Source organism: Callorhinus ursinus, unplaced genomic scaffold (genome assembly GCF_003265705.2).
Source record: "Callorhinus ursinus isolate GAN/ISIS: 27379988/994484 unplaced genomic scaffold, GSC_fseal_2.0 scaffold15, whole genome shotgun sequence".
Classification (NCBI taxonomy): Eukaryota; Metazoa; Chordata; class Mammalia; order Carnivora; family Otariidae; genus Callorhinus; species Callorhinus ursinus.
In genome coordinates this window covers 20,971,480-20,992,942 of record NW_027397077.1, presented here as the reverse complement: position 1 = coordinate 20,992,942, position 21,463 = coordinate 20,971,480, and the positions used below count along the sequence as shown (strand labels likewise).

The following is a 21,463-nucleotide window of genomic DNA, read 5'->3' as shown; positions in this document are numbered from 1 at the left end:
TAAAACATTATTAATTTAATACCTGGACAGCCATAACATTAGGAATTTTTCTACCAAATGGCAGAGAAAAAAATAAGACATATTTGCTCTCAGGTTTTAGACCTCACTAGGAAACTGATTCTGAGGCCCAATTTAATCATCCTGACTGGAAACTTATTTAACTGAGACTCTCGTTCTGAATCACACACGAGGATTTTGTAAGAATTTAAAACTCTAGGGGAGCCTGGCAGGCTCAGTCAGTAGAGTGTGCAACTCCTGATCCCAGGGTTGTGAGTTCGAGTCCCATGTTGGGTGTAGAGATTACTAAATAATAATAATAAACTAAAAAAAAAAAAAGAATTTAAAACTCTAAATATACACAAAACCCTGAATTTTAAGTCAGCATTCACTTTTGTTTTCTCACCAGTTCATTTCCGAACTATTACTTCCCTTTCTCCCTTCCTTCATCTGTCCATCTATCCATCTATCCATTTATTTAGCATTTAGTGTCAAGAATCTAGTAAGTGTCAGGTTTGGTGTGAGGCACTGGAAATACTATGATAAGTAAGTTGGTCAGGTGACTTTCTTCGTGGAACTTAAAAACAAATGATGTTTTGATTGCTTCTTTCAAAAAAAGGACTCTCCAGCTTACTCTTAATAAGCAGTTTCATCTAGTAAGTTTAGTTTAAATGTTGAGTTTATGGGTTCTGTACTCATTGGGAACAAATCAAATCACCAAAATTTTTATGTACTTTTTCAGTGACATGTATTTGAGTATCTTCTATATGCCAGATCCAGGGACAGTATACAACATCTAAAGAGAAAACATTTCTGCCCTCACACAGCTGGGGAGAGATAAACAATAGCCACATAAACAGGCAGATCTACATGGATCCTCTTCATGGGTCATAAAATCCAAAACTTTCAAAAGTTCAAAAGCAGAAAGATAGGGGCCCCTGGGTGCCTCAGTCAGTTAAGTGTCTAACTCTTAATCTCAGCTCAGGTCTTGATTTCAGGGTGGTGAGTTCAAGCCCTGCATTGGGCTCCATGCTGGGCGTGGTGGTGCCTACTTAAAAAAATAAAAATAGGGCGCCTGGGTGGCTCAGATGGCTTCGGCTCAGGTCATGATCCCAGGGTCCTGGGATCGAATCCCACATCGGACTCCCTGCTCCTTGGGAGCCTGCTTCTCCCTCTGCCTCTCTCTCTCTCTCTCTCTCTCTCTGTCTTTCATGAATAAACAAATAAAATTTTTAAAAAAATAAAATAAATTCTCAACCTTTTAAAAAAAATAAAAAATGATAATTATAAATAAAAAGCAGAAAGATCATGTAGAACCAAGGACAAACATAATGAAAATCACTCAGCTCTTAATTACAACAGTATAAGTCAAGTAGTCCCACAAAGCCAGAGAAAGGACCCAAGGGTGAGATGCTGTGATTGAGCTATGGAATTTTTCCGAGTTCCCCAGCAGCCTGAGCAATGTAGGAAACCATATCTACTTAGCTGTTACTGTCAGATCAAAGAAAGCATACCATATTCATAAAAGAGATAAAATTTTCCTACTTAACGAAAAAACTTCTCACACAAAGTTTTCATACAGGGGACACCAAATATTGGAAAGATCAAGGAAGCCTGTTCTCTTCACCGAGCTGTTTGCAGCAAATGCAGCAAGCTCAAAGGGAGCAGTAGTGATAGGTTTCCCTTCCACGGCCCTCCATTCCTTTCCCCCGGAAGGGATCCTAAGGGCATTGCTGACAACCAGTTGTTAAGAGATGTGAGGGAGGGATCTCTCAGGGGCTGTGCCCAGAGAGTGACCCCAACCTGAATCACCCCATTTTATGTATCCTGCCTGTTTCTCAAACTCTCCTGGTTGTCTTAGCACCCCAGAGCCACTTGTCCTGCAACTAGGCAAGCGTACATGTCCAAGCTCCTGCAGGCTCCCAGGAGAAGCAGGAAGCAGTAGACGGAAGAAGGATTAGGATTGCTTCCGTAAATCTCCTTGCCCCTCAGCTTCTCACAGTGACCCAAACCCTCAACCCCTTGAGTCTAGAAAACAGACTTTGCTTTTGTATTAGCTTTCTTTAAAACATCCCACATGAACCAAAATTCATTTTCCTATCCAGTTGCTACCTTCCTTTTATTCTCTATTAATTCCTCTCCTCTGCCCTTTTAGAAGAGATTATTTGACTTAGACCCATAAATGATAAAAGAAAGAGACAAGGACCATCCTCTGCTTTGGCTTAGAATTGAGACTCTGATTTTTGCACAACCTTTAATGACATTGGCCTAATATCTCATCAGCACTTGGAGTTTTTCCTGTTGTCCATGTAAATCACCGCAGTGGCCTTCAGTCTTGGCAGATAAGTGAACTGTAAATAATTTTGCTTTAAAATGGATCGATTTGTCATTTTTAAGCCACATGAATTTTTTTCATCATTTAAGCTCCTAAGTGCTGTCTGTATTCATTTGCTCTTCCGAGCAAATATGTTCAGCTCACTTTATAAGTACCTTCATTTTGAAATCATTCTGTGAAATACTGATGAGATGATTTTTTCTCCCCATTTCCATTTATAAAAACCACTGCATCTTCCCGATTTCCTTGGCCTGTCAATAGTTAAATCATTCATGCTGGGACATCAGTACAGTTTTATTTTAAAAGGTCTTATGACACAAGTTTATGGCTAGTGTGTGACCAAGGACTTTTATGGAGTTTTGAAAATTGAGCCAATTTCTCTTGTCCTAGTTAACTGATCTGATCTTTAAAAATAAAAATCTTCCTTCACAAAGATCAGAATAGTGACAAGAACTAGCATAGGAAATATCCATCTCAATAATATGGCACATCTTTCCATCTAGTTGCTCGAGCTGGAGAGCTGGGAGGTGGAAATCCATGTTTCCAAGGGGTCCTCCCCCACTTCCTCCTCTTGCCTGTACTTCACTCAGTCATTCAGCAATGCCTATTGAATCTGAACCAAAATGTCTTTGACTTCACTTGTCCCTACCCTTTATCATGCTCTTCCGTAGTGTAAACCTCTCAGGTCCCGTGCATGGACTGCACAGTAGCCTCCTGACCAGCTCCCTGCTTTTACTCCTATCCACACTAACCTAGTCACCCCTCAGTAATCAGACCAAACTTGCTAGAAGTCACTTGGCTCCTGGCACATCTCTGCTTTAAATCCGTTAGTGAATTTCTTCTCCCCTGAACTAAGAATGAGTCCCACACTCTTGAAAGTAGCTCACAAAGCCCTTGCAGCATCTGGTCTTTGAGCTCATCTCACACCACCCTACTCCCTTGCTTCCTTCTCTCTGTTCTTCAGACAGTCCAAACTCATTTTTGCTTTGAAGACTGAGCACATGCTGCTTCCATTAATGGCCTGTTCTTCCAGAAGCTTCTCCCTACCACCTATCTAAAGGCCATTGCAGTATGTTGTTATCAAACTGTTAAGATTATTTGATTAATATCCATCACACACACACACACCCCTCAATACACAAGTATAAATTCTAAGAGTTTAGATACCATCTCTTTCTTTCTTATCCATTGTATCCTTGAGAATCTGGCTCAGAGGAAGTCATCAGTGTATATTTATTGGATGGGTGAATAAATGCAATGTGGGTAGTTACTTAAGGGGGCCTCCTGTGGGTGTTCTGTCATTTGTGTGCGAGGTGCTTGCACAGTGCTAGTATGTGTAGAATAACAGACTTGAAAATGTATCTTTAACCACAGATACTTTTCTTTGACAACATTTTCAGGAGGAAGACAATCCCATGAGATGCAACTCTCTCTGATCCTGTTCTATAACTAGCTGAGAAGTGAGTTTGTCCTCATGGGCCAGGACCTCCCTGGGAGGTCATCCAGGCTGCTGTAAAAGGGACAAGCTGACTTGAATTTGAGAGACACATAAACATGACTTTTCTCCTGGAGAGTTCTGGGCTCTAATCAGATAAAACACAACATCATAGCTCTTTAGCATGCCCACAGAAAGTCAAAAGGCATATTTTGAACTTTTGCACAAACGCACAGAGCATAGCTTCAAAAAACGTAGAGTACTGAGATATTAAATATAGAATTCATCTTCAAATTAACTAGTTTTCATAATTGAACTTAGGAAGAAACATCAAGTGAGGTTAAATCTTACCGGGATTATTGTGCATCAGCCCATTAGTGTGGGTTAGAATGTGTCGTTTTGTGGCAGCGTTAGTGGTAGCATCATTTCTCGAGCATATTCTTGGGATGCTGCTTTACTTTTATTTTCTGAATTTAGGAACAAAGTGTAGATGGCATTTAAAAGGGATGCAGAAATAGTTTCAGAGGCAGTTTTAGTTTTACACACTCATTCCACATTCTGTCATTTTCTGTTAAATTGGACCGAAGTGAGTCATTTATTGGGAGGTGAGAAAGGGTGTTCACATGTGCAAAGTGGCCCGAGCCATCTCTGGTAGACTTCACTTGCACACTCTGGTAACGGCAAAGCCATCTCTTCAGTTAGACCCGAGATTGCCAGGTCCCCCGTGTCAGAGATGTGTTACGGCGGACAGCCATTGAAGGGTCTTGGGGAGCCATGAGGTGACAGGCAGATTCCGTGCACATGCATTTGTGGGCATGTGGGTAAAAGCACGTGTGCATTCTCAGTGGGGGAAAAGTCCAGCCCGTCATTGGATTCTGTCAGTGGGGCAAGGCTTCCAGAAAGAAATTTTTCTCCAATTTAGGAAGAGGGAGTGAATGGCCAAGGTTATAATTTGGTTTCCAGGGACGACAGAGTGACCCTGGGAAAGAAGAGTATGACGTTCCCTCAGATAACCCTGCAGTGCGGCTCCCTCTGGGTCCCAGGGAGGCTTTGTGAAGGGGAGTCTCAACACAAGGGAGCCTGAAGCTGCAGGGGTGGCGACCGACTAACTGTGAAATGAATTTAGTGTCAATGGACCAGTCCCACAATCTGGCATATGCTACTCATTTGAGGAACCAAGGTGGGCATTTGAATGGAGGGATGCAGTTCTCTGGGTGAACTCAGAGTTCCTTTATCTGTTGAATTATTTGCTTTTATTTATTTTTTTTAAAGATTTTTTTTATTTATTTGACACACAGAGACAAAGAGAGAGCTCAAGCAGGTGGAGTGGCAAGCAGCGGGAGAGGGAGAAGCAGGCTTCCGGAGAAGCAGGCTCCCTGAAGAGCAGGGAGCCTGATGTGGGGCTCTATCCCAGGACCCTGGGATCACGACCTGAGCCGAAGGCAGTCGCTTCACCAACTGAGCCACCCAGGCGCCCCGAATTATTTGTTTTTATATTTAAACTATCTTTTTCCTCCTTTCCTGAGAGGAGAACAAAAACAAAACACAACCAAAATGTAAAAAAAAGAAGGGCACGTGGCTGGCTCAGTTGGTGGAGTGTGCAACTCTTGGCCTCAGGGTTGTGAGTTCAAGCCCCGTGTAGGGGGTAGAGATTACTTAAAAATAAAATCTTTAAAAAATGTAAAAAATAGAAAGTAGCAGTGTCCATTAATTCTCCTTACCAAGGTTTAGTTCAAAACAGAAATAGCTTTAAATTTTGTTTTGATTATAATGAGCATTATCTGTACATTATAAAAAGTAGACAATGCAGGAAAATATAAGGGGGGAGAAAGGCACCCTGAATCCCATTTTTTTCTTTCTATGCTAATGTGTTCGCACCAAAAATGGGCTGATGCTGCATGTGCTTATTTATAATCGAGACCCTTGTAGAGACCGCAGTGAAGAGAAACACAGATTTCCACCCACATGCAAAAGTGAGTGGGGGATGTATCTGTCATGAACATTTTCTGACTCTGAAAGTCTTCAGCATGTCTCCAGGGGGAGCAAGAAGGCAGCTAGTGAGCTTCTGGGGGCAGAACTCAGAGAGCTGACCCCAAGAGCCTAGTTTGCTGTTGGGGAGGACTGTTGAAAATTGGCAGAACCAGGTTTTAGTCCAAGTCTTTGGAGTTCTGACCCATCCAGGTCCGAGCTGAGCATTTCATCCTCAAAAGGGAACAGTGGTGACATGGGGGATGGTGGTGGTTGTCCCTGCCCAAACCTCAGTGTGTTTTCCTGACACCTTCACCAGAGTATGTGGTCCCCTGGAGTCTGAGTGAATTAAGCCTCTCCTAGTTCTACCAAGACCTCTTTGCTAGTTTAGACTTTGGGCCTCAAATTTCTCCTGCAGGCACACCAAATACAATTTTAGGTGGTCTGTCTTGCGTTCATTAACTACATGCCCAATTTTCCTCAACTTTGAAGCCTCGCCAAAATCTATATTCAAATCTGTAATCTGTAATAGTCAGGGGTAAATGAAATTTTTGTCCTCCTTGGGCTTTACTTCAAATACTTACTTCAAAGCAAAGACTGGAAGGGGAGTCAAGGGGCTGAGATTTAAACGCAGGGGGACCTTGAACATTTCCATGGAGATAGGAAGTGAAAGGTGAAGGATACCTGGGGAGAGAGCAAGGAATGGTTTTGATAGGATTGATTGTAAGACCAAGGGGAAGATTTTGATGCTATACAGAAATTGAAGGAACTGAAATGTTCTGGATCAAAGATCTTCTAAACCACTTAAGCATATGCCATGCAGGTTCTGTAAGAGAGGATGGATATTCCCTTTCTTGTCCCTCCATGATGCTCTCAAGCAGGTAAGTATAGGGACATAGCATCTATTAAGTGAGAGGCAGGATTCCAGAGTTTTTATGTTGAATGGGAGAAACTAAACACTTGGGCTTACCACTATCTTTTATTCAAGAAAATAAGAACTGAAGTTATTTCATATCCTCCAGGTATTTTTCCTCCCACTAGGTTTTGCTCTCCATTCAATCAACATTCAAAGAAAGAGCATTTCATAAAATAGGAAGGGTCTTTTGCTGAGCAGGTTTTAAGGAACAGGAACCTTCTTATTCTATTGAAATTTAATGAAACTCTTTCCCTTTGAAAACTGCTTGGACTTTGGACAGGTTGCAAATCTAACAAGGCTGACCTCCTGAGGTCAGCCCATATATAAAGTGTGATCTTGGTTTTTAAGCAACAGCAGTGTCAGGGGATCAAGAGGTGAAATGTGATGCCTGCAAAATTGATTAGCTAAGAATTATGGAAGCTCTTCATATGATAATTACTTATATGCTTATAAGTACCAGTGCACACAGACTGCTAGGCATGATTTTTTGAAAGGTCTCATCTCTTTTCCTTATTGTGTAGAAGAACTTCTGGCAAACCTTCAGGTAAAAATTGGGCATTTTATTATCGAAAGATGCAAAATGAGAAGTCCCCAGGAATATTTTTAGCCCTGATTGTATTTCTTCTGGATGTTATAGCCTCACATTTAAATCACCCTGGTATTTTGTCTCAACGTATTTTGTCAAAAACGAGAGGATGTTGAAGTGATTGAAACAAGTTGTCTCTCTCCCCTGAACTTCAAACTCAAATACCCAGTTGCTATTTGGACATCTCCAGATGGATGTCTACTAGCTCAAATTTATAAGCCCAGTACTGAACTCTTCCAACTTCAAAGACCCAAGTAATCATCCCATCATCTCTGCCGTGTCAGTAAAAGGCGACTTCAGTCTTCCAGTTGGATCAGTACCCCCACCCCCACTTTGAAGCCATCCTTGATTCCTTTCTCTCACATCTTCCATGCAACCTGTTAATCATTCCGTTGGCTCAACCTTCAGGTTATGTCCAGAATTTCACCGCTGTCCTCCATCTCTGCCACATTACCCTGGGCCAAGCCATCATCCTCTCTCACCTAAATAATTACAGCAATCTCCTAAGGTCTCCGCACTTCTACCCCTGCCCTAGGACCTTTTAAAACCATTTTTGAAAAATGGGTGACAAAAATCAGGGTGCTAAATTGATACATCTTGTAATACATGTGCCCCGTGTCTTAGCTGGGAACCTCTGCTGAAAACTGGATTTGTTTTCCGCTACAGCCCAGAGAGCAATATGGTTTGTAATTATGTCTTTCCATCTGTCTGCCAATCACCTGGGGATTTATCTGCATGCAGCATGAGCTGAAGAAAGATGGAAGCCAAAATGTTGTTGATATATTTATGTATGTGTGCGTAGACGTGCTGAACAAAAACAAGCTGATGGAAACACCCACTCAAAGAACCAATAACAGTCTTCTCTCCTTGCTTCTCTCACTTGCTTGCTTTCAGCAACCACTGGAAAGAAAAGACAGCCAGAATAGCTCTCAGCACAGCGTCTCCAGCCACCGGAGCCTACACACGGCCTCCCCAGGCCATAGCACACAGGTGCTCCCCGAGTACCCACCTGCAGAGGCCCCAACTCCAGATCAAACCGACAGCTCTGGGCAGAAAAAACCAGATCCTTTTAAAATCTGGGCCCAGTCCAGGAGCATGTATGAAAACCGACGTGAGTAGCACCCTGGCTCCCGTCTTCCCGAGATCCCTGCCCAAGGCAGCAGTTTTCTCTTGAGGCTTCTTGAAAATAGATTTTCAGTGTATAAACGGGGTAGAAGTAAATCATGGTGAGAGGCAAAAGCTTCTCAGAATAGTGACAGAATCTGCTGGATGTTCATGGAGGATCAGTTTGCGGAGGGGGGGAGCAAGATGCGGATGGTGGTCAAAATAAAGGACCTGGATAAAAAATGGGTTTATTTCTCCCTTCAGTTAAAAGAAGTGGCAGATAAGAGCTGCTGTCTCATTCACTCTTCCCCGTGTAGAGATTGTGGCATATTCTCGTGAGACAGCTCTGATGTTCAGTAGAACATAAATATGATTGATTTGGATTGCAGGAGTAATGAGAAGAGATTAAATGCTTTCTTAGTGGCCTCCAAGTTTTTAAGACTACTGGTAATTTCTTTCTTTTATCATTATCAGTCTTTTGAAACATTCCCCTTAGAAAGGAAAAAAAAAAAAGCAGTGAGTGGTTTGCGCTTTAATTATTTATACTGTGGTTAAGTGTGTTCCTTTGGCTTTACCTTTTCGATAAACATGAACTAGTGATGGCATACATCGTAACTTTTGGCCCTTATAAACCTAACATTGCCTTCTTGTTTTATTTCTTACTTTTTATTATGAAATGACTCTAAAGACTGTTCATGGTAAATAATAATCATGTATCCAACTATTAGCAATGAAAGCTCCAAGGTGCTTTAATAAACTAGGGGATGCAGACTAACCCCCATTTTGGTGGTTGCTATTACTGACATTTTCTCATGAGTGTGATTGGTTAGGATGAAGCAACTCCGGTGGAAGGACGTGCACTTCATTTTCTCTTTGGGGCGGGGGATTGAAGAGAATGTCTGGTGAAGGTTCTGATTAAAATTGGGAGAAGAGAATCACTCTGCCCCTCCTCTTTGTGCCCCCCCCCTCCAGCCCCAGCACAAATTTTGTTTATGGCCACAGCTGTGGTTGTTTCTCAGGCAAAGCCCATGGCCCCAGCCTCTTGCCCACCCACTCAGACTTGGCTCTGAAGCCTTTCCTTTGCTGGCTGGAGCAATTCCTCCGTGACTCAGAACAGGGGAGCCTGGCCCGCATCCCCATCTGAGAAGGAAAGTTGGCCACATTACTGGGTGAAATTCAGCAGTTACGGGGCAAAAGGCAAGTCTGGAGTCATGATGATTACCACATTTTGGAAGTCACTCAGGAGCCCCCCCATCCTTTTCCTCCTCAGGGGAGAAATATCATTGCCTTCTTACTATAACAGTGTGGGGAGTTAAATAAGCTGTTTTGGCTAAGAGTTCCCTATGCTAACAAAAGCCGGATAATTTGAGTAAGAATTTATTTAGTCCCCAGTATAGAAAGACCCCTAGAGTATCCCTGAGGCCAGGTCAGAGGAAATGAAGTTCCATGTGGAACATTCCTCGTAAGCATGAGTTGCTAAGTATGAACCTGGGGTCTGTTCTCCCTGTGTCTTCTCACTAACTGTAGTGATTTCATTGAATAAAATACTCCCAAAGAGGAGTATTTTCACATTCTTTTCACATTTCACATTCTTTCACATTCACATTTCACATTTCTCTCTAACCATGTGGCTCCTCCAATCAATGGTCCACCTTCAGTCGATGTTGAGATATTGCTTTATTGACCAAGCTCCTGCTTTTCTCAATACAGTACACATTTAGGACTTTCTCATGTGTGAATCTTTCTGTGATAAAATAAATCATGTTCTGAAATGCTGGTGGGCATCAAGGATTGACAGACCGTCCTGACGCATCCATTTAATAGGAGACTCCAGCTCAAATGCCATTTTCACCTTGATGGAAGCAAAATTCCTTAAGAATTTGGTATTTCATCAAATTTTCAAAAAAGTTTTTTTTTTTTTTACCAGAAATAAAAAGTAAAATACATACTCTTACCCCACAGCCAGCTGCTTATTTAAGCATTGAAATTATTCAGGTGGCTGTCAGACTGAAATATTTGGAATGGGGCCAGTTTTATCTTCACTTTCTATAACATCTATGAAATACGATCCAGCAGCCCAAACGAGAATCCATTTCTTTTTGGTGATTGGAGGCTCCATAATTGAGTGATCGTAGAATCCTAATTGATGTTAAGATTCCCATGGATTTCTCCTTCACCACTCAATAAGGGTAATGAGGAGACTTCCCCCCCCAATGGTAATTATTTGGTCTCTGTCACAGATTTTCTTCTTTTCACAGCACCTGTAAACGAACCTACATCAGTCTTGTCTTTTAATCAGTCTTTTGCTTTATCCCAGATCCGTTTTTCCCCGTTCCCTTAGGTTGTTTTTTATCTTGTCTTTTCCGGGGGGAGGAGGGTGAATTAGAGCCTTGTTAGATGTGATTCCCTGCCCCTCCCCCAAGACATACTGAACCACCATACTCCAGGAAAAAACAGGGAAGTTGAAGTCAGGAATAACACTTCAATTGGACCCATGTTATCCTCTTTTTATTTTGAAAATATATTTGTCTTATACTTCATTTTATTGTGAAGGGCAGTGTGAAGATTAACACCATCCCTGATCAGATTCCTTCACGTGGTCTAAATGCTGTGCAAAATACCATATTCTTGAAGGGCCATCTGTCAAAACACCAGGGTCAAAATGAATCAATCTGAATTGCAGATGTGTTAATAAATCCCTTTGAAGGGCTTAAATATTTAATTAAAAACAAAGGCAAGCACGGAGGTCCTTTAAAAGCCATGTTGCCTGCTTTGTCTTTTCTGTAGGAAAATATCAATTACTCACATGTCTTTGAAAATGACACTGATGCAAACTTATTAGTAAATGTTCAGGAAAGACCAGCTAGCGTACACCAGTGTGTACTACAAAAGGAAGTCTAAAGCTTGCCTTTGAAACAGCACCTGTTCACAAAATAGTTTGGAAAGGAAAAAAGTCAAAGCTATTGCACCAACGTTGTGAACCTGTCCTACTCAGAAGAAACCTGCTTACACATTTGGAATTGGTCAATGGGATCCTTTATTGTAGTGAGTTTAAGGACGTTGGTTGTACGTCTAGATTTTAAGAGCTGTTATGACAGTTCTTATTTGTGTTTTGTTCAGTTCTTGGCCAGATCTGATGATTTATGTCTCTAAATAAAAGACTACTCCAGGCTCATTCGGTTAAACATCCGACTCTTGATTTCAGACTGAGTCGTGAGATCGAGCCCTGCACCCGGGCTCCGCGCTGAGCGTGTGGAGTCTACTTGAGATTCTCTCTCTTCCTCTCCCTCTGCCCCTACCCCCTCCCTCTCTCTACCTTAAAAACGAAACAAAACAAAAAAACTATTTTGGTTGAATTGCTGAGAATTCATCTGAACAGGTATTAGTGCAAGAATGAATTCCATTGGGAGTCTTTAAATAAATCCTCTAGGGTGGCAGTAATAGAAGTATACATAATTTTTTTTCAAAAGGAAATCAGGGTTTAGACAAACCTAAAGTTCATGACATGATTAAAACAAGTCATACGACAATGCGTACTTTAGGGTATAATTAAATATGAAGAGTCTACGATGGTAATGGTAGTTGTATGAAATTCTCAGTGGAACAACTGTAAATACCAGCTTTTTGACAAGAAAAGCACCATGAAAAAAGAAGGAAAAAAAAAAGCCAGAATCAAACTATAGTCTTTTAAAATCCATAGCAGCCATGACCTTTACTGTGAAAGCTTAACTGCACGTTCCTTTTCAATCAAAACTAAATTAAAATGAACTAAGAGAAAGCACATACATTAAGCTTTGCAAAATTGTGAAATTAATATTCCAGCTATGTCACCTTCGCCTGCATCGGGATTGAGCAAGGGGGAAAGAGAAAGAGAGATCAATTCCACGAGTTTTGGAGAATGTCAGAGTAAGGATCTGCTGAACACTTTTATTTCTCCATTATTATTCATACTGTTCGATGTTGCCATTGGTCCTGGGCGGGGGCGTGGGGTGTGCTGGGGAAAAACTCAGAAAAGGGAGGGAAGAAAGAGAACTGCCATGAACAGAAGCATTATGGCGCTCTTGTTGACCAAACACAGACCAAAGACAGGATGACATAAAAAGCAATGGGCACATTGTATCTAAGTCTGGAAATTTGTGTCTGTAGTAATGGAGACACCAGGAGGTTTCTCTGCAAACCTGGTGATTCCATTCTTTGTAATTATCAAAGGAAGTCTTTTGACTGCTTTATTGAGTTGTCCCTGGCATTACCAAAGGATGTAACTGCTGACATTGTCCCCTCTGCAAGGGCTTTAAAAAGGAAGAAAACTGGACAAAGTTTTCTTAGTTCTTTTTGATTCAGTCTCACTCAAAAAAAAAAAAGATGATATTAATATCAGAAAGATAATTCTTCCCTGCTCTATTCTTGTAAAATCTGCCTGAAATAAAGAAGAGAATAAAGCATTTTGGGGGAGTGGTCTAGAAACTTCGGTGCCCCTGGGAAGAAGTGGCAGCAGAGAACACAAAAGAGAGAACTCCTATAATTCTGTAACATGGTTCCCTGCTGCTTTATCACCTGCGTTATATATTTGGGTACGTGGAATTTGGTGGAAGAATATAATGGTTAAAATGCCAATGTCAAGGTGCCAAAAGACTTTCTTTGTAACATGTCTGTGTTGGTGTATCATGTTTGTGTCTGTGTTTTACTAGCTCATCATTGGCATCTTCAACATCCTTGGTGTCCTTGGGCATCTTCCTTTTCAACAGGAAGCTCTTTAAATAAATTTGCCATTTCCCCATTGATTGTCAGAGAGACACAAACGCTATTTTCCTATGGACTAAACTGAAAGATAAGCCTACGTCTTTTGGCCACAAGCACCCATACCATGACATTGGATGCCTAAATGAGCGACTGAAGGCAGAAACCTGCTACCTTTGGTGTCACTAGCATGGGCAAGTGTTCTTGTGTTAAATGATACTGAGAAAAATGGGTAGAGGCTGGAAGTCTCTGCAGAGATCCTTCCCTTGTTTGCAAAGGGCTCAGCAGACTTAAGGCAGACTCTGCCAGGAACCTAGAGCTGGCCGGAAAGCACCCGTGGTCTATTTTGGAAATAATCCTCTTGCTTGAGTGAACCCAAGACAGAGTCCCATCCTGATTTAATTTGTTGTTTCAGTGAAACCATTAGAGCAAATACCCTGTAGCCAGCTACTCGAACAGAAAGAAAATATCATTACCTTAGCGTGCTCAAGAAAATATCATTCTCAAATTGTGTTTAGGGGAGTCCTGTGATGTAGTTTAACTGCACATTCCGTGGAGTCTTGCAGCTTAGCCTCCGCAATTATAATTAAAAAAATGCACTGGGCATAAAGCACCATGTAAAGCCTATGGCATTAAGATAGCTCAGGAAAAAATATTGTATTCAAACTTCTCTGACTTGTGCTTACCTGTTCATTTAGTTTCTTCTCTCTCAGCGTATTCATACACCGTACATTTGAAGATAGTGGGTGAGTCACTCTTGCCAACTTGAAATCTAAACAACCGCCTTCTTCTTCCCTACCTCTGTACAAAATGGAAGAAGATGAGAACTAAACTCTTAGGCCTACACACTGCTTCAATCCCGAACCCAATTAATTAAATAAACCAGAAAGTATGTAGAACAGTATTTGAAAATCTCCTTTAGGATTCACTGCCACTAAGCCAGTTTTTTTCTTTAAATAAAAGATGTTTCATTTTAAAGACCATAAAACAGTCTCTTGTACACGTTAAAATACTAAAGAGGAACTAAATAGAAGTAACTTTTTTATTACCTTAGTTAAGCAACAGAGTGGTACATAGGACAATTTCAGGTAAATTTCAGGTATAGTGAACATCATCTTATAGAAATGATTTTTCTTCTAATAAATGAGGTTTTTATTTTAAAGCTCAGACCATTACTAAGAGTAAAATATCAAGTTATTGGATAATAAGTTATTACTTACAATTTTAAAATATGATAGGCAGAATCTGGAGCAAAGCGGTCATTCCAGTGATAAAGTAAGAAAATACGGAAAATTGACATTGAACGTTTTTGTAGTCACCATTCACGTTGAGAATATGGAAGGCTGGCTCCTTTTTGGTAATATGACTGAAATTATAATAAACTTTGAAAACTGGAAATATTAGGATGCCCAGGAGTAACTTTTGGCAAAAATGATCTAACAAAATCAAATTATTGGTTTGCCGATCTTGATTACTCTAGGGGGGAGAAAAGAGTGACATTTTTTAAAAAACTGAAAACTCTTTAACTCAAGCTGTTTTCTTTCATCCTCTACTTGGTATAACATCAGATGAGTTATCAGGGCTTCTAAATCCTAAGAGGGAGCTTCTGTTTCCACGGTCACGGTGACTCAGCATGAGCTCCCTCCTGAGACGTGGACACTCACTTTGTGGTCCAGCACGTGCTGATTTTAATTTACTTAATTTCTCTGGCAACAATACCAAGGACAGTGGTCAACACCGACTTCTGGCTTAGTCCGGGATAATGGCTGGGGCTTGATTAGTAATTATCAAACAGTGATGAGTCCTTTGAAAAAACTTAGGGCTCGGTGACCGGTCCTACTGTTTGTTTCTGCCTAGTGTCCTCTGTTATTTTATCCATCCAGATTATTTTGCTTCCTTCTCTGTTGGAATGCTGTCATGTGCTCAGGCACCATCAGGATTGCTCCTCTGTGTTCACCTCAATGGTATGATTCCTTTTAGCACAGAAATCACCTCCCTCTTCCTTCTTCTCCGCAGTTCCAGACTACCAAGAACAGGACATCTTCCTCTGGAGAAAAGAGACTGGATTTGGATTTAGGATTCTGGGTGGAAATGAACCAGGGGAACCTGTGAGTCTCTTGTCTACCTCTTCTCCCAGTGCTGTTTTCTAAGATATCAAAGCAAATTGGCAACAGTGACAAGTCACCGAGATTTGAGTCCAGCCATGTGCAACACAGACTGTTTCATTTCAAGCAGTGTGGGTTATTCGCTGGGTTTTGCGGAGCTCCTTTTGTCTTGAAGAAGAGACTCATTCCCTTCTTTAAAGTTTGCATTCATGTTTATAAAAAGTGGCAGCTCCAGCACCTGGAGCTCCGCATCAAAGAAAATGAAAACAAAAAGCAAAATAATAGGCATCAACTAATGAAGCAATGTCGTTATCCTTCCGGCCAAATCTGTTAAATTGGCCAGCAGGGAGTGGGCTTTGTATATAGCTAGTGCACGGAGAGCTCTTGACGAGACATGAAAGATCAGAGGAGGCAGGACTGCTGTCTTTACAAAAGTAGAGAAAGAGCCCTGAACAAGAGTCAGGAGACCTCAAACCTCCCTGGTCCTCAGTTCCCTCCTCACCTTTAGAACAAATTTGTATAACGTCGTAAGAATGTTTTGAAAGGAGAAAAGAGAACTAAAGATAAATACTGTTAACGTCTCTTAATAAAAAATAGCTGTTATTTATTAAGCACTTACTATGTGCCCAGACCCCATGCTAATGGCTTTTAACATACATTTTCTCATTTCTCCCTCAAATCCCAGAATTTATGCCCATTTTTCAAATTATCCAAGACACAGAAGGGTTAATTTCACTTGCCCAAGATCATAGCACTAGTAAGTGGAGGGACTGAAAGGGTCTGACTTCAGGGTCCACATTCTTAATCATTCTTTTGTCAAAGTTCTTTGTAAACTGTAAATACCATCTAAAGGTAGTTACAGCATTTTTATCTAGTGAGGAGGCAAGGAAAGCACAAATATTTTCGCTCAGGTTTAGTGAACGGTAAATGTAACAAGACACTAAATATAAAGACTGCTCTACATGCAGCTGCTAAAAGTACGGAAATGGGATCTCAAACCAGACTTTGCATGATTCATTGCCTCATTGAGCAGTATTTTTTGTGCATTCCCTATTGCTAGGCATAGAGCTGGACCTTTAAAGAAAATTAGTATTACTATTATAATTTCCAGAGTTTCCTAGGAGGGTTCTGAGGTAAACAGAGAAGGAGAAAAGATTTTGCAAATGAAGGAGTAAAGTGATGTATTTCTACAAAGGGGAAAAAGTGAGTTCTCAGATAAAGGTCAAGGAACCACGCAAGAAATAGTTACTTTTGGGACGCCTGGCTGGCTCAGTCAGAAGAACATGCAACTCTTGTTCTCGGGGTCGTGAGTTAGAGCCCCACATTAGGTGTAGAGATAACTTAAAAAAAAAAGGAATAGCTGCTTTTCCACCATTTAAGAATTACTGTAGCACCTATCACAATGGCCTGGTACCTGGTGGGTGCTCAATAAATGTTTATGGCATGGATGCAGACATGAATGAATGAAATGAATTGTTCTCAGAAATGTGAAGGCCATCGGTATAATAGTAAACCAAAAGGTCAACGTTTCATCCATCATCCAATTACTCAACAGATTTATATCGGTCACATTGTACCGCTGGGTGCTGCTGATACGGATGGCCGCCTGAGGTCTGGGGATGAATTAATCTGTGTGGATGGGACACCGGTAATTGGAAAATCACACCAGCTTGTGGTCCAGCTTATGCAACAAGCTGCCAAGCAAGGCCACGTCAACCTCACGGTGCGGCGTAAAGTGGTGTTTGCAGGTATGTTTTTCATTTATCCCTTTAGACAGTGCTTTGTCACTTTATGCACAGAAAAGGCGCCCTTCCTGTGTCTGCCTCCTCAAGCATCTATTTTAGCAAATCTTCGCAAATGTGATTAAGCTCAGACTTTCCAGATGGTTTCCTTCTCTCAACTCCAGCAAAACTACTGTCATTCAACAGTACTTTAATGTGCCATTCATGCACGTTCAGCGAAACCTTCTAGAAGAGGACTAGTTGAACATATACTCCCTCTCCTCATCTCTGTGCCAACCAGAACTTAGTCACCTCTTCACTTGATGTTAATTCTCAACAAAAGAGGTCATTATAAAAGGCAAGAACGCTGTAGCTTCAAGGTACAAGAACAAAAATTAGTTTTGTGCTGCCAAATAAGCTCATAAAAAAGTTAGTGATACCTTACTCTAGTGTTGCTGCTTGTCGTAGGTGAGAAGCCAAGGTTTGTTTTCTCTGTAAGAACGTCGTGGATCTGGCCAGTTCTTGGCCATCGTTGACTCCTTTCTCCTGCCTGTAAGCTTTAAAGTACTTGAATTCTCAAAACATACAAACCCTTTCCGGCTCAACTCAAATAAAACCTTCCCTGTGAAACCCTCAGAAATTCCCTCCTTCTTCCAACTCCCTTCCAATTTTGGCATTCCTCCCTTGCCATTTTTGTGAGTCATGGTTTACTTTTGTATCAGAATCTCCCATTTTGAGACGGCTCGTTGTGTAACTGTCTCCTTCCCATTCACTCACCAACGTCTTGAAAGCACACACCACATGGGATGTTCACTGTCTGCAGCCCCCACCTTGAAATAGTCAAGACAGAATGCAGAAAAAGCAGATTGTTATATCACTTGAATTACTGAAGAAATATGACATGAAATATTATCTTTTCTTCAGCACTTACCAAGTGAAATTAACTGGCCCTTTGTTAAAAAAAATTGTATAACTCACTTACATGGATTATATAATTAATTAATTATAGAATTAAGATATCAGAATCCAGTGTGAGAATCCTACCTTATTGAAACTGTGGAAAATGGTGTTAGTCAGTCATGGATTATGCCCAAAGAGCTCACTGATGGCCTCAGAATATTTTTTTTTTAAGATTTTATTTATTTATTTGAGAGAGAGAGAATGAGAGATAGAGAGCAAGAGAGGGAAGTGGGTCAGAGGGAGAAGCAGGCTCCCTGCTGAGCAGGGAGCCCGATGCGGAACTCGATCCCGGGACTCCAGGATCATGACCTGAGCCGAAGGCAGTCGCTTAACCAACTGAGCCACCCAGGCGCCCTCAGAATATTTCTTAAAATGGTACTCCGTGCAGTCAGTAGCAGTCAGTTAGAAATGGCTTTTGAGAAGGGATGAAAACGTTCAATTTCACTGACCCAAATAAAAATAATAGAGCAATGTGATTTTTGTTTGTTCCAGATTTGTTTTTTAAATATTAAATATTTGGGGGTTTTAGCTCTGAGCCAAAGACATGGTAAATCTATAAGAGACATTAGACTGAGTACAATAAGCTGGTCACAAAAGGGCAAACATGGTATGAATCCACTTATATGACAGACCAAGAGTAGTCAGATTCATAGAGACAGAAAGCCGAATGTTGGTTGCCAGGGGTTGGGGGAGGGAAAAATGGTTCCTTAGTGTTTAATGGGTACAGAGCTTCAATTCTGGAAAATGAAGAGGTTCTGGAGATGGATGGTGGTGATGGTTGCATGTTGCTGTGATTGGACTTAATGCCACTGAACTATACACTTAAAAATGGTTAAGACGGTAAATTTGATATTATATATATATTTTACCACAATAAAAAGAAATATATGAAGGGAGAACTTCGAGAATAAATGTCTTACGCAAAACCCGAACACGCATTTTGTTTGTAGCATCAAACCTGGGTCACTCCTGCTTATTATTTTGGCAATTTTGGTATGCTTTATCCTCTCACCTACTGAAGCAATAAAACTGGAACTGTGAGGAAGGCTGACATACCCAGGAGTGTGATCAGAGTAGACAGTGACATCTGGAAAGTAGGAAGAGAAACTAAGTATACCTCTGACAGGTGTTGTCAAGAATCCCACAATAGGGTAACTTTAATGGTAAAGTCAACGTGCACAGTCCGACCTGATGGAAAAATGGAAAGCAACGCTGCTTGGCAAGCTGAGCAGAAGTGTGACTCTTGAGGGTAATGACAAGGTGAACGTGCGCTTAGGTCCCTGCGGTAAAAGTGGGAGTCCTTGCGGGTGTGGACCACACTTGCGCTTCTGCTCACGTTCCTGTGATTCCTGCGCGGGAGGCAGTTTGGAGGGGCCCCCCCTTGCAGCCGTATGGAGCCTGAGAGCGGATGCCCATATTCAGTAGGCTTTTGTCCCCTGGGGTGTCTCCTGTGGGCTCCTGGCAGGAGCTTCGGGACAGGAGCTACGTGCGGGACAAGGGGCTGGGGTCTCGTTGCACACTATGGCGCCGGCAGCGGGGCCGCCGAGCAGGGGGCTGGCTGAGCCGGGCCTCCGTCTCTTTCTCTCTCTCTCTCTCTCTCTCTCCCCCTCCCTCCTGCAGCCCCGAAAGCCGAGAATGAGGTGCCGTCGCCGGCCTCCTCCCATCACAGTAGCAACCAGCCGGCATCGCTGACCGAGGAGAAGCGCACCCCGCAGGGCAGCCAGAACTCCCTGAACACGGTGAGCTCTGGCAGCGGCAGCACCAGCGGGATCGGGAGCGGCGGCGGCGGCGGCAGCGGTGTGGTCAGCACAGCAGTGCAGCCCTACGACGTGGAGATCCGGCGCGGTGAGAACGAGGGCTTCGGCTTCGTCATCGTGTCCTCAGTGAGCAGGCCCGAGGCCGGCACGACTTTCGGTGAGTGTCCCGTCCGCTCCCCCGCACCTTCCCCTGACGCCGGTGGCGAGCGTGTTGTGTTGCAAGGGCAAGATGACCAAATTCTCAGTAACAGAAATGCCTTCATGCTTTTCGCCGCAGGTAATTACAGTCTTAATTGGGGATGGAGAGTGTGTTCGGTAGCTTTTCCCTTCCTGAAGGTTGGATTTTTTTTTTTTTTAATCTTTCAGCTTCCATGCAGAATGCGTGTTCACATGCATACAGCTTCGAGCATAAATGGAATTTGCATGAAATTTGATGAGCGACCCCTTGACAGTGTAGAGTGAGCAATCCTTGGCAAAGAATGCATTTGTGAGGTCCTTAGGATATCAAGAATAGCAGAAGCCTCACCAGGTGGAGGAGGTTTTGGAATAAGCTTATGGTGGTAAAAATGCCTAGGGAACAATACAAGTGTAAAGAGTAAACATGATCATGTGAAGTGCCCGGTCCAGTTTGTCTGTGTCCTTTCTCTACCCTAACCCCATCGGAAATTTTTAAATGTTAAATAATGTTTTTACCATTGTCTGCTTAAGAATCTAGTTAAGATCTGAGTTCAGAGCCATTTGTCTTCACGGTCCTTGAATCCCAGCAGGGCTGATTTTCCCGTCTCATCTGGATGTTGGGGGTTTCAGCAGAGTATGGAGAAATCCAATTGTCACCCTCTCAGAAGGTTAACTGATGGGTATACTAGCAGAGACAAACAGGACCCATGTGATTCCAAGAACCTAGTAATCTGTGAATCTGTTTCCTGTTAGAATGGATTATAAAAATGTACTCCAAATATCCATCTTCTTCATTAGATTAAAAAGTCACCTATTAATCCCCCAAGCACATTTGTTCATTAATACAGAATAGGAGGGGAGATGGGGAAGGGCTATGCAGGCTTTGAAATTTACACATTTCTATCCCCAAATGACTTGTCCACAAGAGTCCAATGACCTGTGTGTGGCCCAGGTCACTGCTGGCTAAGATCAGGCGAGGTGCTCCATCCCTTCAGCTTTCTGATCCGGTAGAACTCCCTTTACCTTTGTACCTTGCTTCCTGCTAAAGCCATTTCCCCTGAGGTCTGTTCATTAGGAGACTGAGTCAGTCAGGTCTATGCATGTGTGGCTGCAGTAACAAATGCCCGTTACTAACAGTGCTTTTGGGAGCTACATTAATAAAGTTATCACAGCATGTCATGAATGGATGACTGGACGCCAAGGCAAGGTTTTTGGGGTTTTGTTTGTAAATTGATTCGGGGGACTTTTCTGCTTAATATAAAAATCTAAAGAAAGGCAAAGGGAGGAAGAATTCCCATTGCTTTCTTCAGATCTACAATTTGATTGTCCCTATGCACCTCCTGATGTTCTCAGGATTTCAGAATTGTCAGTTTCACTTTTTACAATGAGATAGATATGTCAGGTGGGAGGCTATGTGTTATTTAATGAATACTGAACGTCTTCTCACAATTTGGTCTTTGTTTTCCTCTGGCTCTTCTTACAATAAACAAATTCAACTTTCCCTAATACCTTGCATGAGACTTCTGTTTCCAGCTGTGCAGAGCTTTCCTCACACCTGCTGTTTGACACCTTTCTCATGTGAGTTGTCCATGGAGAGGGGCTAAACTTAATCTGGACCTTGAATTTGAGTATGGAAGCCTAACAGACCTGCCTTTTGGGTTCCAA

General features: G+C 42.0%; 1 protein-coding gene across 14 annotated transcripts in view; it reads left to right on the top strand.

Annotated features, from left to right (window-relative positions):
* Positions 1-21,463, top strand: part of MAGI1 (membrane associated guanylate kinase, WW and PDZ domain containing 1) — a 615,875-nt gene that overhangs the window by 573,179 nt on the left and 21,233 nt on the right. For 11 of the 14 annotated variants that reach the window (XM_073901510.1, XM_073901509.1, XM_073901508.1 and 8 more), the window contains 5 exons: positions 8,132-8,348; positions 12,164-12,247; positions 15,095-15,186; positions 16,739-16,931; positions 19,485-19,778. In XM_073901510.1, coding sequence (XP_073757611.1) covers positions 8,132-8,348; positions 12,164-12,247; positions 15,095-15,186; positions 16,739-16,931; positions 19,485-19,778 — 880 coding nt within the window. The remainder of the gene's footprint in view (positions 1-8,131; positions 8,349-12,163; positions 12,248-15,094; positions 15,187-16,738; positions 16,932-19,484; positions 19,779-21,463) is intronic. The other 3 variants (XM_073901515.1, XM_025885552.2, XM_073901511.1) reach the window with 1 other exon arrangement.